The 19374-nt window shown below is 34.2% G+C and overlaps 1 protein-coding gene across 1 annotated transcript; it reads right to left on the bottom strand.

Annotated features, from left to right (window-relative positions):
- Nucleotides 1-4035: 4035 nt before the first annotated feature.
- Nucleotides 4036-19004, bottom strand: LOC148619000 (short-chain collagen C4-like). Its single transcript, XM_088576910.1, has 3 exons — nt 18726-19004; nt 17449-17511; nt 4036-5814 (listed from the first exon to the last, which is right to left on the bottom strand). The coding sequence occupies exons 1-3, from the start codon at nt 18910-18912 to the stop codon at nt 5339-5341; spliced, it is 726 nt and encodes a 241-aa protein (XP_088433036.1). The 5' UTR covers nt 18913-19004; the 3' UTR covers nt 4036-5338.
- Nucleotides 19005-19374: the final 370 nt, after the last annotated feature.

The raw sequence follows: 19374 nt of genomic DNA, 5'->3' as shown, positions 1-19374 counted from the left end.
AAATAACAACAAAATGCACCTCAAAATATATTATCTCAAATTATTATATAGATAGCAGTAATTTACCGGAGCACACTTAATTCGGTAATTTCACTCTCGGACTTTCACCCCCCAAAACGTCACGAAACGTCACAACATCAATCCATCGTTTACAAAATTTGAATTTCATGTGATATCAGATTCCTGTACCAGTTTTGCATGCCCAGAGCAAAACAACGCCTGCAGCTTTTTTTTTTTTGCAATAAAAAAGACTAACAATGATTTGGGAAAATGAGGTTCATGCTTGCTACGGCTCGTGTATTTAAATGAATACATGTACACTGTTTATTGAATTCATGTAAATTCCTGTCTTGCACTAAAGTGTATATAAGAATTTCAGATAATATGGTCCCGTGCAGGTCCGGGTGTCAAACGAATAGGCCTGCAGCAGCGCTAAGCTTGTCGTAAAAGGCGAGTATATAGTGCTCAGAAACCTAGCCGGGGGCTAGTCGCTCTGCCCACAGAGCAACTGGGATGTGTGCCCCAGGTGGTGGAATGGGGTACCCCTGGCTATAATACGGAAAACCTGAACGCAAACCATAGTGGTGCATCGTGTTGGGAAAGATGCCACGTTCCTCGCACGTTAAAGAACCCTGCTGTGGTATTCGTTAGGAGTAGGAACCTTTGCGCTCCGCCACAGGAGGCTAAATTGCCCAACCCTACCCATTCCCCTTTTATCTTGTGGCAATCAAGATTTTTTCGACCCCATTATCCTTGTTTTTTTCATTGATCGTTTCATATTTATTTTATCATCCCTTTCATGTTCATCGCCTGAATATAGCTGAAATATTGCTGCTCGGGCGTTAAACCCCAACAAACAAACAAACAAACAGATAATATGTAACCGATATATTTTATTCGGTTCGCTACGTTGTGTATGTAAATTTAAGATGCTAAGAAATAGAAAAAGCTGACGAAGACTACTAAATGATCCATCGCATCATTACATGATCTATTGATAATTTGTTAAAAACGTAACTTCTAGATATTTTGGATATACTGAAGATTTTACACATAACAATAAAAGTATTCGCATCATAACGAAGACGATATAACCTGAGGAATCAAATATCCGGGATAGTTGTAAATTCCGCTACACGTCCGGGAAAGGGAAATGAAAAAGAGTGAAACGAAAACTCCGTTTTTTTAAGTGTTATCCCAAAATAGGTTATGATTTATATTAGTAGTGAAGTTGCTATAGTATACTTTGTTTGATGGTAGAAATTATGGATATGCATACCCCGACGAGTATATTTTGGCTACATTCAACTATAACCGTTGTGGTCGTTATAGCCTATCGTTCCTTTTCAATTGCAAATTATTGGCTTAGGCTATTAAGGGTATGAACGAGCATACAAAAATTGTTTTAGAAATTAATCTTTGTCAAAAATATAAATATTTATTTTGTTTTGTTTTGTTTTTTGGTTTTTGGTTTTTTGTTTTGCTTTTTTATTTTAAGTTAGTGGCTAATTTTGCTTTGACGACTTATTTGTTCAACAATACCATATTTTGTATCACGTCAACAGAGTATTAATTAATTTTCCTCAACATAAGCTTTGGATTACTTAACGAGTCAGATTCAGATCAAATGTTGGTTGTTATTGGTATCGTATTTTTTTTTCTGTTCAAATTTCTGATTATTTGTTACCTTTTAATTACCGTTTTGTAGCTATATGTACAATTGATTTGGATTATTTATTGCTTCAAACGTAAATGGACATAAAAAAGGATCCAAGAAAATTAGAACAAGACATGTTGTGATAATAAGACAATAATAAGTCATTTTTTCCCTTTGTCTTATATGCCAATTTCTCGACTCATCAGTTGAAAAACATTGTTTTGGTTTCGCTCCATGGTTGATGTTAACATGAAATGGTGCCAAAGTGATGCACAATTTTTTTTTAAAATAATTTTGGTTTTTATGAGCAACGAGGATTCATATGTAATGGAACTATCACAGGAACTGGTATATCAATACAAAAAAAATCATTGGATTTGAAGACACCAATGATGAATCAAACACATCAATCTAATGTTCAATGGAGTCACTTTTATACATATTAATTGGTCTGATGTATATAACCTGCTTCCCGCAGCAGTTCCAATGAACATGTATTAAATTGTCTCCATTTAACGCATTTTTTGTGTGTTTAAATTCACACTTGAAGTCTCAAAATCCAACTTCACTTTTCTTGACACATCTAGTACGCTTTCAAACGGATCGATTACAAAAGGTATTTCTACAAAACCAACGTATAAACATCCATTTCTGTCACCAAAAAACTGCAACCCGTCCGCTTGAACCAAAAGAAATCAATTTAGGAATGCTCTTTAATCTTTTCCAAATACGACGCCATCAAACAAAAGTAGATGTCCTTCAATGCTTTTAAGTGCAATTCTCTGTAAGGACCAAAATCATAGGGATAAAATTGGGAAATACAAGTTTCAAATAAAGTTACTTACTGTATGAAGTCATCCTGGCATGTAAACGTGAAAAACATAAACTTTTTTTTATTTTGGTAACCCTGTTGTTTGGTAACTAGCAAAGAGTAACCAAGGAAACCAATATTCTGGCAGAAATCTAAAAATGTATTCCAGGGACAAAGACCAGACACACACAACAAAGAACACAAAATAACCACAATAATACGTACACAGTAACAAAAGTGAATGAGTAACTCGGACGCCACTAAAGACTTGGAGGATAGACCAGGTCCACCGGTAGGGTAGCGTCCTCTGCTTTTCTAGAAGTACCCGCCGTGTTGCTCATTAAAAGTCAAGCCCATGAAAGACGAAAGAGGAAAGGAAAATTATGACACTGAACAAGTCAGTTTTCAAGGCGCAGATGGATACATCGTAACGATTCACGAGTTCATGATGACGACCATAAAACTTCTTTAGTGATGACTTCAAACATATAGGAACATAACTCTGTTCCTGAAGCCTAATTGAAAAAAGTCCATAGCGCGAAACAAAAAGTCTGCATAGTTAGAGCAAGCTCCGGCATAACGTCCCAGTTGTGATATGAAAACTCCATACGTCCACGCTTTTGTCGTATAGTTTGGTCATTAGTTTTTTTCTTTACCATCGATCTCCAAGTGTAGGTCAAGATATGAGGCTAACTTTACAGTGTCTGTAGTATCCTTTATCTCCTTTATCTCAAGTTCTTTGGAATAGATGCAATGTATCAGATCCCCGAAACTAGGATTGTTAAACGATAATACGTCATCTATATAGCAGAAATTAAAGAATCTAGCTACACGTTGTTTCTTCTTTTGGGTCAGATCAGCCATAAAGCCATAAGAGTGAAGGAATTGGTCAGCAAATAGAGGAGCACAATTAGCAAAGAAATTTTACTGTACTACTAAAAAGGTCATTCATTTGTTCCGTTTCCATGGAAACATCACTGAATTTACTTAATAATTTCGTTCTGCGTTAATTAAGACCTACATTTTAACAGCATATATATTTGTCATACTGCTGTTAAAATTTGTGGTTTAAAAGACTCTAAAAGTACCTTAAAAATTGTCATTTTAGGAATGCTATTCGTTAATTTCAATTAGCAAGTTTTAAAAAAATTGTACCCGTAGTCGTAGATATACTGTACTCTATATCATAAGAGAAAAATAGATATGTGCTATTTTTCTTTTTTAAGAAAAATGACCTTGAATATGGTTGCCATGGCATATTATTTCATTTAAATCAAGCGGGAAACATGTTTGCATATAGTCAGGATTTAACTATTAAAACAATAAAATATATTTTGTGGTGAAAATAAACTTCAAGGTCACAAGAAAAATCTTTTAAATGATTTTGAAATGAGAAAATTTGACCGTGAAGTTTATTTTTTTTCCCTTTTTTATCTTCTTTAAAATTCTTTGGCACTACTTTTTTAAACTGCTTACTTAAAGATGAATAAGAATGCTAATAAAATGCCTTGTGGAAAAAAAATTGTAAATTACCATGGTTACCAAGTTTCGCTTAAAATTTCTCAAAATTATAAAGTAACACATCTCTAGTTTTCTACAATTTTTTGTGCAAGGACAATTCTATCTACTTTGAAAATATACACATATCTGCGGGTGCAATTTTGTACAGTTTGGTATTGAAAATTTCATAAAACAGGATTTTGAGACTGAAAAATAGTGAATATTGTGTAAACCATTGTACAGTAGACACTTTTTATTCCCTAGTAAGCGAATATATTGATGTAAATACCTACAAAAACTGGTTGTGTTGTTATCGTAAATTTGTCAAACTATCTAAAGCGTAACTTTACAATGTCTGTATTAATGGTTTCCATGGTAACAAGGTAACAAATTCACTTAAAACAGCAAAAAAATCCCATTTGGAAGGTAAGGTAAATACTTAATGTTGGTTTCTATGGCAACGGATTCTCAAAAAAAAAACCCTGCTAATTTCGATGTTAATATGTAATGTAGACTTGTTATAGTTATTTTAAAGATATTTAAAACTTTGTGGTTTCCACATGATTTTGATTCGTACAGAGAATGTTTCTTAAAATTGAAGGGGCTACATACATCTATATATTTCTGGAAGCTATGTTAAGAAGTCTATTTCAAGAAACAGACTACTACAATGTAAAAACAAAGAAAAATCAAAGAAAGTTTCCGGTATTCCATTTACCACCCACCTTTAACATTATTCGTATAAACTGAAAACTAATTAAAAAGAGTCCAAAACTGACCAAAATCTATCTCGAGCCTTAAGTTTTGGCCTTTGTACAGCTGGTACAGACTGAACTGACGAAACATGTAAAGATTTATAGAATGCCGGTCGTGTGGTTATGAGCGTTGCAAATGCTGTACCCACATACAGGTATTCTCACCATGCATCAGTAGATCCACAGGCTGGCAAGAAAAAATGTGTTCATATTCTTCTTACCAGACCTCAAACGTAATCAAGCTCATTGAGTGTCAGAACTGTGGTCTTTAGATTGTGTGAGAATCAATTCGAACATATCACAAACGGCTTTATGGTCATAGGAGTCATCTGAAACTAAAAACACTAATAAGTCAGCACTTCAAGCTCCACGACACAATCTCCAGGGTTTTAGTACAATTACAGTCCGTTTGAGTTTTATGAAATTATCAAAAAAATTATATGTCAAAATACTTTAAGTTTCCGACTGCAAAATCATTTTCTATAGTACATACGAACAATGGAAAGTATGTTCGAAATTTTATCTCAACAAGCAAAAATATTACTATTAGTACTATTTTGAATTCACCGGACCATACGATCGAAATTACGAAAAAGAGCCCACTTTGATATAACTTTATTTAGAGCAGACGACACATGAAGCCTTTCTATTGTTGTGATACGGTGGACATGGAAGTGAGCCACACTTGTATGCAACAACATACAATTCACGACCTCCATCATTGCTCTGACCTGATACAATATAATCAGGGTGTTCATCGACACATATGTACGATGAGGAACTATGAGCTGGAGAACCAGAAGCTAGAACTCCATTATACTGATGTGTCCATCCACTATAGCACGTAGATCGCCCTGGTATCATGATTGTAGTAGATGCTGACGAACTTCTACAAACTGAACATGGCATATCTTCATTTAATGCGTCAGGAGCAAAACCGCTACCTTCGAATTCAACTCCTTCCAAAATGTTGGTAGTTGAAAATGTTTGGTTAGTTAATTCTGGGTTATCTGGTAGGCATAAAATGGTAGCAGGTCCTCCATAATAAGATTTATACTCTATATGGTAATATCGTTGTCCTCCTCCATACCCTGCAATATAAAGAACTTTAAAATTCAGCGGCTATATTTTGTTCGTTCTTAGACTCTTACGTAAATGATATGTATGTATGTTTATATAAGACGTGTACAATTGCGATTTGTTATCTTATAATTAAAACATTGTATATGTTATAACTTACAAAATGCAAAATAAGTACAAGTTATTATTTTCATGTTTCGTTTTAACTTTAACGAAGACAAACTCTTCCACGTAATAACATGTCCAAAGGGAAATCAAGGGAAGCAATGTTTGAACAGTAATAAAACAAAACTCCAAGGATAACAAGGGAAATATACAACAAAGGTCATGAAATAACCATAATGACACACAGATAGAAAAAATATAAAAATTAGCCGAAAGCCTGGAGCATATGCCAGGCGCACTTGTAGGATAAGCACGCTCTGCTTTCTATAAACACAAGAAGATTTGCATATAAAATGTCACCTGCGGAGTAGACAAAAAAGGAAAGGAAAACTGGAAAAGTAGAACAAATCGGTTCTCATGATTCAGAGTGATACACCATAAAAATCCACAACTTCGGGAACATGACTAATATGAGTTAGGCACAGTCTACAATTGACCATCGCGCTTAAAATTGCTTTTTTTCTACGTTTGTTAAGTCATTTAAAAAGGGCGATAGCTGAAAAGGGCGAAATAGAAAGGGTAAACGGTTGTCCATTTAAAAAAATAATTAAGCGTACCGGATGAAAATGCTGTAAATATTTTTATTTATATTTCAGTGTGTATAGCGTTGGTCACACCTTACCGAATAGCTCGAACGGATGAAAAAAGTTTTCCGTAGACAAAATGTATATCCGTCAGGAGTCCGTCGGTGTACTGACCAAATAAACGAATGCTTACGGGCACACACAGGATGCAACGTACGAGAAACGAAACTTACTGGACAGAACGGATGTCGAACGTATTTCCAACGGTCGATTACCACATAAAACGGACAACTAATGGAAGCGTGCCAGATAAAACGGACGAATAAGATTATAAGCAGAAAATTAAAGGCGGCAATAATTATCTTGTTCATCCGCTTCACGTGACCATAAGATAATTTTTAAAAATTTCCCTGTAACTGGTTTTAGTTTATTCTTCAAAATGCCGCCAAAGGGTAGGGGGAAGGAAGAGGAAAAAACATCAGAGAAAAATGCCAATAACATTGCCTGGCCATGATTATGAAGTCGAGCAAAGTGTAATCAAGGGAACCAAGTTGAGTTGCTCATAAAAAAGTCAAGTCCATGAAAGACGAAAGAGGAAAGGAGAAATATGACACGTTGAACAATTCAGTTTTCATGGCGCAGATGGATACACCATAGCGATCCACGAGTTCACGTACGCGCTGTGATATGAACATTACATGGGCAGGTGCTGAAGGGACGTTGCCACATATGAATGGAAAGTTGACAATTCTGGATGAACAGTCATTACGTTTGTGGTAAAGTTTGGTCAATAGTTTTCAAAAGTACAGAATCTAATGCCATTGAAAACCCACAAGAAAGCTGTCCTCACAGGTATGTCCCTGCCCTCCAGTAAATAATAGAAATATGTCAGGAGTCACCCAAGGCAGAAAAACCCACTCGACGACGAGGAGAATCGCAATATCAAAGAAACCAGAGTAAAGTTGCAGATTACGAAATAACCATGAAACAGAAGTGCTTGAATGAATAGAAGTGCATCCATGCTTTTAAAACAAAAAGCACAAAGAATATAAAAACATGAAATATGCATTTGGCAAGATAAGGCAGACGAACTCAAAATTGGTTGTATGTTTTATTTTCAGTAAATGAACATTGAGCAAATTCGTTAAATGTGTGATACAAACACATTTTCGTTTAGTATAATGTTACTATACTCATACAGAGACATAAACCAGGTACAAAAGAAACTATTAAAAGAACGATTATTAGCATCAGGACTGCGATAAGAAATGTACCAAACAAAAACGAGATCATCATGGTTTTGGATTTCTTAATTGACAACTGTTTTGTAAATCACTTCAGATTTGTGATTATCAAACGAATGGTTGGTGGATGATGTTGCTCCTAGTTTTTTAGTCTAAGTTTCTCATTTGCTTTTGTTACTTTGTATGTATCATTTAGTTTTTAGTTACTTTATGTTCTTTATTGTGTAAGTCTGTTTCCCAAGTCTGGTCTTTGTCCCTGGATTACATTTTTTATTACCTCTTTAACCTTGGTTCCCTTGACTACTCTTGCATTGTAATCATAAGGACCCAGAACCTACTAAAGAGATTCCCAACGCATTCTCGACCACTCTACGTGCTTTTGAGAGCCTATAACTTTATATCTTTCCTCCAACAATACTGCCCTGTGTCCATATGGTTTCTGCGTAAATGTTTAAAGCCGAAAGCGTCGTCACCTGTAAAAAAAAATAAAATAGATTGGCAAATATTGTAGTGCACCATACGATAGGTGATTGGTGTCAATAAATATCGGGCCAAGAAACCAGAAACCACAAATGACACCTATTGATTTTCGGGTCAGTAAGTCAAATGTCAAGGTCATACATATTAATTGAAATATAAAATTCTCATCCAAATTTAGTTGCCGAGGCGGGGGACCTTATGCAGTTATCTTGTTTAATTTCAATTTGTATTTTTTGTATAGTTGGATTGTTGTTTCATTGATACATTTTCAGATATCAATTTTAAAAAAATTCCACTTACCAATATAAAAGTAAGGTAAAGCGCGCCTGGAATGTCAATTAAGGTCGTCGTCTTCGATTGCAGATTTCATTCAGATCTGACGCATTCCATAGCTATGCAGTACCATGCAGAACTTCTTGTAGTTGAGGTAGGTGGACACAGAGCCAGGCGAAAATTTACATGCCACATGTGTACTATCCAAGGGAATCCACTACTAAATATATCCTTCCGCAACCCGTTTCCAGTCATCCGCTGTGTTCGTCGATGATTGCTTGGTACACCTGAAATAATATACATGCAAAAAAATACTGATAGAACTCGACCTGTAAAAACGTTTTGCGCGCTGTTGTCCGTGGCGATGACTGGAGTGTGTCAGATGGACACGGTATACTAGTATGGGTCATCTGTTAATATTATGTACCTATGGTATGAAAAAAGATATGGTGAAATGCGGGTCTCTATCCGTACTGCACGCTGCGATATTTCGCTCCAGAAACAAGGTGTCTAAGTGTAATTGCTAACTTGAGTCTTGGTTCTAGCAGATTTCTGTAAAATGCGATCTGCGTTGCTAAGCGAGGCTCGACCCGCTGCAATATCTCGTCGAACATCTCTGGGTCATTCGAAGAAAGTTTACAAAGGACTGCCGATCCTACCGCCTAAGTTCGGTTATTAGTTTGTCATATAGACCAAAACTGCCTGATATGCCAGGACTAAGCCATGGTTTTGTTCACAATCTCCTTTGTTTTCTGCGTATTCTCCATTCGACAGCTAGTAGGTTTATCTTTGCGACATTTAAGTTCAGTCTGGCCTGAATAAGAGCTGTTTGGTAGTGAAAACGTGCTCTTAATCCATGATCCATGAATAATAAACATTTGTGACATTCAAGTAATCTACCTGTATTTGGCATTTCTGTTTCAAAACTTTCCGTTTTATCCGTTATCCTTCCGTTCATGTCCGTTTTCACATCCTTACATCTTCCGTTTTATCCGTTATACGTCTTATAGTAGTCCGCTGGTGAATTGGTCTACCGGAGCTCCAATGGAGGTAGGGATACAAAACGGAATGGAACGGACAAGTACCGTTAAAACAGACTTTATTCTTTAGACGTCTGTACAAAGTTTTGAACATGCTAAATTTTCATCCGGACAGAACGGACGTCGACGGATAAAACGGACACTGAACGGATAAGAACGGACGTCGTCTACCTTACATGAATGGATTGAAAAAGGTATCCGTTCGGCGTTTGTTAGCGGGATCCGGTAAGTTTAAACTGGGGTTTAACATAAATATCTTAATTTTTTATCAATTTAAAGGCTACATTCACTCTGAATTCACTTTTCTGCGAACTCATCTGATACCTATTACGGTTGGCTGCGATGCTCAGTATTTAACTTTTGTAATGATGTGTTTAATCGGGCATAACACATGAATGATGTAATAGAAACTTCATACTGCGATGCTTTAGGAATGTCGCTTTCTCATCGTTTACAATGGTCATGAGATTTTTCTTTCCATCGATCTCTATAATATGTCTAGGTATGAAGTTGCCTTCATAGAGTCTCCTTTTTGCAAGTTCAATGTCACGGAGCTCAAGTTGTCTCTTTTTTTTTACCTATTTCAACATTCGAATACAAAATTTTGGAATTATCATAGGGAACATCTCAAACGTGTTTTTAACAAAGTATTTTAAGTTCTTACATATCATGAAGCATCTTTCGGGGAAGTATTGTGAGGGAAGTGTTTGGGAGGGACCAAGGGCTCATTTTAACATTCGTTTCCTTTTTCAACATTCATTTCCATATTCGCCATTTTAGGTCGCACAGAGCTGGGAATGGTCGCAATCGACTCGGGAGGGGAACGGAGTTTTCATTTGAACATTCATTTCCTTATTCGCCATTTAAGGTCGCACAAAGTTGGGAATTATCGCAATCGACTCGGGAGGAATCAGAAATTGTATTTCAACATTCGTTTCTTTTCCAACATTAATTTCCTTACTCGCCAGTTTAGGCCGCACATAGTCGGTAATGGTCGCAATAGACTCGGGAGGGGGTAGATATCTTATTTCAATATTCTTTTCTTTTTCAACATTCATTTTCTTATTCGCCATATTAGGTAACAGAGAGTTTGGAATTGTCGCAATCGACTCGGATTGGGTCATAATTCTCATTTCAACATTCATTTCCTTATTCGCTATTTTAGTTTTCATGGTGTTGGGATCGGTCGTAATCGACTTGGGGGGGTCCGAGATTCCAATTCAACATTAATGTCCTTATTCGCCATTTTAGGTCGCAATCGACTCGGTAGGGGTCAGAGATCTCATTTCAACATTAATTTCCATTCTCAAAATTCATTTCTTTATTCGCTATTTTTGGTCGCAGAGAGTTGGGAATAGTCGCAACGACTCGGGAGAGGGAGAGGTCAGAGATCTTATTTCAACATTTATTTCCGTTTTCAACATTCATTTCCTTATTCGCCATTTTAGTTTGCACAGAGTTTGTCACAATGGTATCAAGTTGCGGTCACAATTATAGTTTTTGATTTAAATGCAAAATATATGCCATTACAACACAATGAAATGCTTAAAATGACACGTTTTAAACCTCTAGAGTATTTATGTTTCATTATCACAATTTCTATTTTAAGAAGATAAATCGTCTCAAATTTGGAATCTTCGATATATAATTTCAATTAACTTTTTTTCAATATTTAAAATGCACAAATCAACGAAATATTACCCTTACCCCTATAAAACAGTCTCAGTATGAAAGTAAACTGCTCATTTACGGCATACCAACCCTGTCGAATTCAAATTTAGAAAACGATGTCTCTATTATACCTTTTCTGAAACTTAGTTGTATGTGGTGGAGTATATATAATCTTAAAGTTGGGTTTTAAGAACTTCATTTTTCTTATGTTTCGTCTGTTGTTGTCAAGTCTTCAAAATAACACATTTAAGAAAAGCTTGTGTATGATATAGTTCATTTATAAAGTATTGTATCTATCAAACGACCCGAAAGTAAATAGTCAGTGTTCATTTAGATGAAAATTGCCAACGCTACCTTCTCAAAAAGATACACACACACACACACACACACACACATATATATATATATATGTCTCAGAATGTGACGACTTTATTCGCTACACTGCTCCATCGGATCAAATTGATACAGAGAAGATATGTAAACGTATAGAAAGGTCTGAAAAATTCCCAACGATGTTAGAACTGTCAAATTTGCGATGTAAATTTCTGGTCGTTCTCTCCGCGGGACTCGAATTCGTACCGCTATGACATCTATGGCAACACGCCTGCACAAAGTCCAGCGCCCTAGACCACTCGGCCTGCTAGACTGTATAAAAATATAGCATTCGCTGGCCGGGTCATTCCTCCTCGAAGGATTAATCTAGGGCTGTAACTTAGTACACGGAGTATGGTATCTTCCCTGTATCAATTTGATCCGATGGAGCAGTGTAGCGAATAGAGTCGTCACATTCTGAGACGTTTGTATAATATTGATTTGTTGTGACATGCATCATTAATTTGATCCTCTATCTTACATAATAACATCTAAATGAACTGTCAGGTACTACCATACATCGTGTACTAAGTTACAGCCCTAGATTAATCCTACGAGGAGGAATGACCCGGCCAGCGAAAGCTATATATATATATATATATAGAGAGAGAGAGAGAGAGAGAGAGAGAGAGAGAGAGAGAGAGAGAGAGAGAGAGAGAGAGAGAGAGAGAGAGAGAGAGAAAATGAAAGCTTTCAACATATGAAATAGTCTTTGTGTACTATTTTTGTATGTTTTAAACGATCATTTTCGTTTTTATTGGAGCAAATTTTAGCGGGTAATTTTTCCCTTTGTTCTCTAAACTTATTTTGTATTAGTTCAAATATTCATAACTTCAGATTATTTGAAAACTATAAAAACTAAAAAAACTAAGCTTTAAACATCTGATTAAAGAAATGCCAATTATGCCTGAAATTAGAAAATACGCTCCTAAAATGAGCAGGTATTTTGAAAACATCAATTTATAAAATTAAAATGCCCAAAACCTTTTTTTAAACAGGGTTTATATTCCAAAATGCTGCATTTTCCTCATGCTTAAGTAATTGTGTTAGGGGTAGGGGTGACAATTTTCGCCTTAGTCTGCATGGAATATTTCAAATATTTATTTCCTCGGCTCATTTGAAAACTAAAAACATTTATTTGTGTAATATTTCATACGAAAAGCTTGCATTCAAGTTTTTCAAAGAATTTTCATCTAATACACAGACTCTTTCCCTTTGAATATTGTCTAGATTTGGTAATTTTATTAATATCCTTCATTGACAACAACTGATGAAATATAAGAGATAAAAAAAGTAAAATCCCGATTTTTAGATAGTATAAAAATCAAAACCAAAACACGAGAAAATTAGTGTCAAAATTAAACAGATATGTGTTACAGAGTTACGTTCAACATAATAGTTCATATGCTGGGAGAGTCCACCGTGCACCCCACCACCACAGTCATCATCCAAAATATGATTTTCAGATACCTTTATACATCTCATTACCAAATCAATTTGTCGCCAAAGAATATTTCCGGGTTTTGGTTCAGTAATGCATATATTTGTACCCAACTGACAAAAAAAATCACGTGTTAAGAAACTAAATATATGTAGGTGTCATCATGTACTTAGTCTGCGGTAACACTTAGGGGTTTGGAGTAAAACGAAAATATTTACACCTACCTCAGGGTTTTAAAATCGTTTGAATTGACAATTTCTTTCTCTATCAAAACCACTACAGTATGTATGCTTCAGGAACAAATGGCTTATTTGATAATTTACGTTTAGTATCATCACAATTAATAATTGTGGGATTCTTTTGATGACTTGCGGTGATGTTCATTTTGATTTTCTTAAAAAATTGCAAACATTTGACTCTACAAGTTATTGCTCGACAAAAAAGTCTCATATTGGTATCATTATTGGCATATTATATATAATTTATATAATTAAACAACAAAACCGAAGTTTCATGAAAGAATCCTAAAAAAGTTTAAAATATTACCCCACAACTAGAAAACTGGTCTCACTATCAAACAAAATTCTCATTCACAGCATACCGACACTGTAAAACTCATACTTTAGCATTTGTAATTAGGATAATGATATATCCACAGTATCTGATTAATTAGATTTTTCTTTTAGGTTTACAATTATTATAAAATCGTAAAAACGGGAAATTTCAGAATTTCAAATTTGCGTTTATATCACCCATTATTCTATTTTTTTTCTAAATACCGTAGTTCAAACACGCTTTTGTATGATACAGCATATTTATGTGGTATCTTAACTTTCAAATGAGCCCATGAGATAAATATTTAAACTTTCTCAAGTCCAATTTGATGAAAAATTGACACCCTACCCCCCCCCCCCAAAAAAAAAATGTAAAAAAAATGACATTTTGGGTACTATTGATTTAATAATCGATGTACTCAATATATCTGCTCATTTTAGGCGATTATTTCTCATTCTAATGCTTACAATTATGAGCTTCTCATAAAAAGGAGGAAATTTCGGAATTTCATATTTCCTCCATTTCACCTGTAATAGTAATTTTTTTCAATTTTCAAATACCGTACTTCAAACAAGTTTTTGTATATCCCAATACATTTATATGGTGTCTTAGCTTTCAAATGAGCCCAAGTAATAAATATTTGAACTTTTTCGAGTCCAATTAGGACTCCCACCAATACCCGGAAAAATACAGCAACATGAACCAAAATGTTAATATTTAGCATGGAAACGATGTTGAAAAGACATCTTGGGTAATATCTCATTTCAGGAGATTATTTCCCAGTTTCAAGTTGACAATAATAACTTTTTATGAAAAAGTTATTATTGTAAAAAAGGGGAATTTTGGGAATTTCATATTTCTTCTATTTAACCTGCAATTGTCAATTTAAAAAATATCGTTCTGTAAACAAGCTTTATATAGTTGATAATTAGTTTTCATCGGTTCATGTTGTAGAATATTGAAATATCTAGTGAAACGTCATTGTGTTACAATGTGTTGTAGAATTGTCGAGTCTTTTAAGAACAAATTCATATTTCGTCCATTTCACCTGTAATAGTAATTTTTTATTCAATTTTCAAATACCGTACTTCAAACAAGTTTTTGTATACCCCAATACATTTATATGGTATCATAGCTTTCACAGGAGCCCAAGTAATAAATATTTAAACTTTTTAAAGTCCTGTCAGGACTCCCACCAATACCCGGAAAAAAATACCGCAACATGAACCAAAATGTATATATTTAGCATAAAAACGATGTTGAAAAGACATGTTGGGTAATATTATTTTAATTCTTGATATATTCATCATATTAACTCATTTCAGGAGATTATTTCCCAGTTTCAAGTTTACAGTAATAACTTTTTGATAAAAAGGGGAAGTTTGGGAATTTCATATTTTCTCCTATTTGACCTGTAATGGGCAATTTGTTTCTTAAATATCGTTCTTTAAACAAGCTTTATATAGCTGAAAATTAGTTTTCATTGGTTTATGTTGTTGAATATTGAAATATCTAGTCTTTTAAGAAAAAATCAAAAATCTTACTTATAGCAATTTTAACAAATTATGACAAATTGCAACAAGTCATAGAAATGATCCAAAATAACAGTTGTGATACTGTCAAAAAGGAAAATATAAATAAACTATACTTTTAGTCAAGCATAAGTATTTCAAGACGTTTTGGCACAGAACAAAAATATCACTTATAGCTATTTTTCCTTGAAAAATGAATGTTGAAATGAATTCTCTGACCCATCCCGAGTCGTTTGCGACAATTTCCAACTCTATGCGATCTCAAATGGCGATACAGGAAGTAAATATTGAAATGAGATCTCTTACCCTTCCCGAGTCAAATGCAACCATTCTCAACTCTGTGCGACCTAAAATGGCGAATAAAGAAATGATTGTTAAAAAAGGAAATGAATGTTAAAATGAGATCTCTGACCCTTCTTGAGTCGATTGCTTCCATTCCGAACTCTGTGCGACCTCTTGACAATCTGTTGAACCATGTGGTAGTTAATGCCCTTTTTGCTATATTTGATGTTATTACTTTCAAAAATCTTCTCCTCAAAAACTGCTGGACAAAATTCAATAAAAGTTGGTACGAATGTTTCTTAAGGTATCCTGCACAAGGATTTGTTATCCATAAAAACATGGCCGTCTTCATAGATATTGAACAAAGAGGTCAGACAGCAGTTTTTCTGGTCTACGTTTAAATAAGTAACGTCCTGTTTCATCCACATACTGAATGCTACCATCCCACTTTGCCTCATGTAAATAAGTAGATCAAATGGTTAGTTTTTCGGGTGATTAAAAGAAAAAATGCGACCATTAACATGGAACGTTACTGTATTATTCGAAGAAAGACTTGAATACTGTTGGCATAACACTTATCGACAGAAGGGTACCCACGGCTTTTGATGTTGAAAGTATTAGCAAAAGTAGTGTTTTCAGAAAGTCATTTCGAACATTGAGTCTTGATGATACCTTATGAGAAGGGTTAGTATACTAAATTTTGTTAGCGTTATGTAATTCTATTTTTGTAATCCGTTAGTACAATTCAAGAGTAAAACAGGGCGCCTAGAAAATTGAAACTGTGTATAAGAATTGAAGCAAATAAAATGATTGATTTACAATATTTAATATGGAGCGCTGTCTGTCATGAATTGCCCGACATATTTTGAACAAAAACAATGGACAAAACAAAGGACAGGATAAGTCACGGTAGCGCGCAAAATTTGACTATATAGGAGAATGGGGCTAAAAGATAAAATGATTTTAGCCTGTAAGGCCTAAATAACAGAACTTATGGAAGTTTTTTCTCTCTCGGACATACACTCCAATAACTAAAATTATATACAGGTGTATGGGAGTACAAAATAGTATGGATATACCTAAATGACCACGCTTGGAATGAAACTAAATTTCAAGTTGTGACTCAAAATCAAAATAAAACAGAAAAAACAGAACCGATATCGCCGTTTCATTTAAAATTATTTGTTTTAAGGTAATTTTATTGACAATTTTTTGGTGTTATTTGTACTAACACAGGGATACATTTGGTACATTTACACTCAGAAATCATTCTGACCTAGTCTTATCTGCTATGTATTTATATCTGACATTGTGACATATGATCATGCAATTTTAAGACTGAAAGCATTAAATTTATACTTTGGTTTCATGTTACGCATGCATGCAAAAATATACCGCACATTTTTCTCCATATTACATATCGTCCATGTATGTCTTGATATTTAAACAAATAAATCGTGAAAAAAAATTGTGCGAATTATCAACTCTTCAAATCTTTCCCAATTATGAAGCCTTTTCAACTACCTATAAACGTATTTTTTAAACAAAATTTAAAAAGGATCTATATCAGACTTTTAAAATCACCATATACATTATCGTTATATTTTAAAGAGTAATCAAGGGAATATGGAAAACAGACATACACAGCAATGAACATAAAGTAACTAAAATCATACATACAAAGTAACAAAAACAAATGAGCAACTCGGACTCCACTAAAACTGGGAGCATGGACCAGGTGCACCGGTAGGGTAAGCGTCCTCTTTTTTTCTAGAAACACCGCCGAGTTGCTCATATATCGTTAAAACATGATTAAAATGTGTTTAGCATATTACAAATACTTTTGCCGAGTAGTAACTGTGCTTGAAATTGGTTTTCGTCATCAGTGTAGTTCACGTCAATAAATAAAGAGATTGATACTTATTTTTGTGCGACTTAATTTAAAAGTAGGTATCGTTATTGAAAATAAGTACTGGTCTACTGTAATTTCCTTATGATTCTTGAGTCAATTTACAGATTTTGTCAAAATAAGTACAAAAAAGAAATGGCCAACTTTATTGGAATACCTTTGTAAACCAGCTCTGCAGATGAAGGACAAGAATTTCTTCCCCATCGAATAAATGTACTAGCTGCAAAAATATAGAATTAAAAATATTAACATAGTTTACGCATTAAGTGTTTATTTATTTTATTTATTTTATTTATTCGACGTAGAACATGTGTGGGGTGATCTAAATTAATCGACATGTGAGCAGTCGTCAACCAGAACCGCCATCTCTACCAGAACTGCAGCACACAGAAAAAAATTGCAACATATGTTTTAAAACATATGAAAACAAATACATTGTATAGGACAAATATGGAAGTTTATGTTTTTGTGCCTGTTTTTGTAAAATCACAGCGAACCTGTTTCGTGCCTATAAAATCACGGGGAAACATAAGCTTTGTCTAGATTATATGAAAACCGTACCTTTTTCATACATTATGTCCTATGGAAGACATAATTACCACTTGATTTTTATTTACCTTTTTTTTGGTAGTCCTAAACATATGTTTCCATGGCGGCCCTGAACATATGAAAAACATTTGTTGCAATTCTCCCGTGTATGCTCATGAGCAAGAATTTGGAAGAATTCTTTCAGATCGTTTTTGTTGTTTGATCTAGTCTATGCCGAGATTGGTCCGTGTTGCGTTACATGCAAATGGTGGGCATAACCGATATTTACTTTAAAGTGACGTTATCTGGACACTATGAAGTTGAATTGGTAAATTTTGACATTTAAATGAATTTATTTAAAGGTTTAACAACCAGAGTGACAAATTTCAGTGTAATGTGATCCTTATTTGGAATTGAATGATATTGAAAATCTGATGTAATTTTTTATTTTTTAATATGTTGCGTTTATTTTAGGGAGAGTATATATATTCGCCTTTGATTTTTTTAAATGCTTAAAATTTCTAAATAAAACACCAATCATAAATCTCATCAGCAGCAATATAATCAAATATGTAGGAAGATAATATTTTTAAACTTAGTTGTATACTAAACCAAAACTATCGAAGTGGGAAGACGAATCTAAATGAAGATTCATAACAAAACGAAGTCTTAAAATTTACTCCTACAACTTAAAACATTGTTATGAATACTTATGATGAAGAAGAATAATGTTTGTTAGCCAGTTGAAAATTGACTTTTTAATATATATCGTTCACCTTTTCATATATTTCACTTTTTCCTAATTTTGTATTTCAATTTTTCCTAACTTTGTATTTGAATGTTTTCTTGTTGAACAACTTAAATCAATTTTTTCAAATTTTCAAATTTTAAGTCGTTTACATTTACCTTGATTAACTGTTTTGCCTTTTTCTGCCGCAAGTTCCGCTTCAAGATTGGCTATTTTGGATTCCATTTTTGCAAGTCTGGTGAGAATAGCGTCAGGATCATTTAACAAGAGTCGTTTGTCAGGATCGCTCGACTCACTACCAAAGGCAACACAAACGAAAATCTGTAACAACCATACAGAAAACATTTCTCCATAAAATTGACCTTGTCTTTTAAAACGAATTCTTGTACACTTTGAATCAAAGTGAAAACCTAAGATTAAAGTTCCTAGATATCAGTTCATTTAGGGCAAAGTGTCATTCATTGAAGACCAGGTAATGTTGGTGGTTCTTATCTTGCTGGCTCATTAATGAAATCTTTAAATCTTTATTTATTCCATGAGGAAACTTGCAGGAAGATGTTAATAACAGAACCGTAAAAAACAATTTCATCATTTGGCATTACAAAACAGTGATCATGACTATGAATATTTAGAACGTGGTTTGGATACAAGGATGGGTAATAAGAATAAGTACCCATAAATTTGTAAAAGGTAAAGAAGGGGTCGAATCAACAGGCACCTTCGATCAAAAACTATCAAAAAGTAAAGAAAAGAAATATTAAACGGGAACTATTTCAGAACCAATCAATTAAATCAATTGAATCTTTA

This window comes from Perna viridis, chromosome 4, assembly GCF_037379345.1.
Source record: "Perna viridis isolate PV_CMFRI_1.1 ecotype Kerala chromosome 4, ASM3737934v1, whole genome shotgun sequence".
In the NCBI taxonomy this organism is placed as follows: Eukaryota; Metazoa; Mollusca; class Bivalvia; order Mytilida; family Mytilidae; genus Perna; species Perna viridis.
Note: the sequence above shows the minus strand (reverse complement) of the source record. Positions and strands in the feature narration are given on the sequence as shown.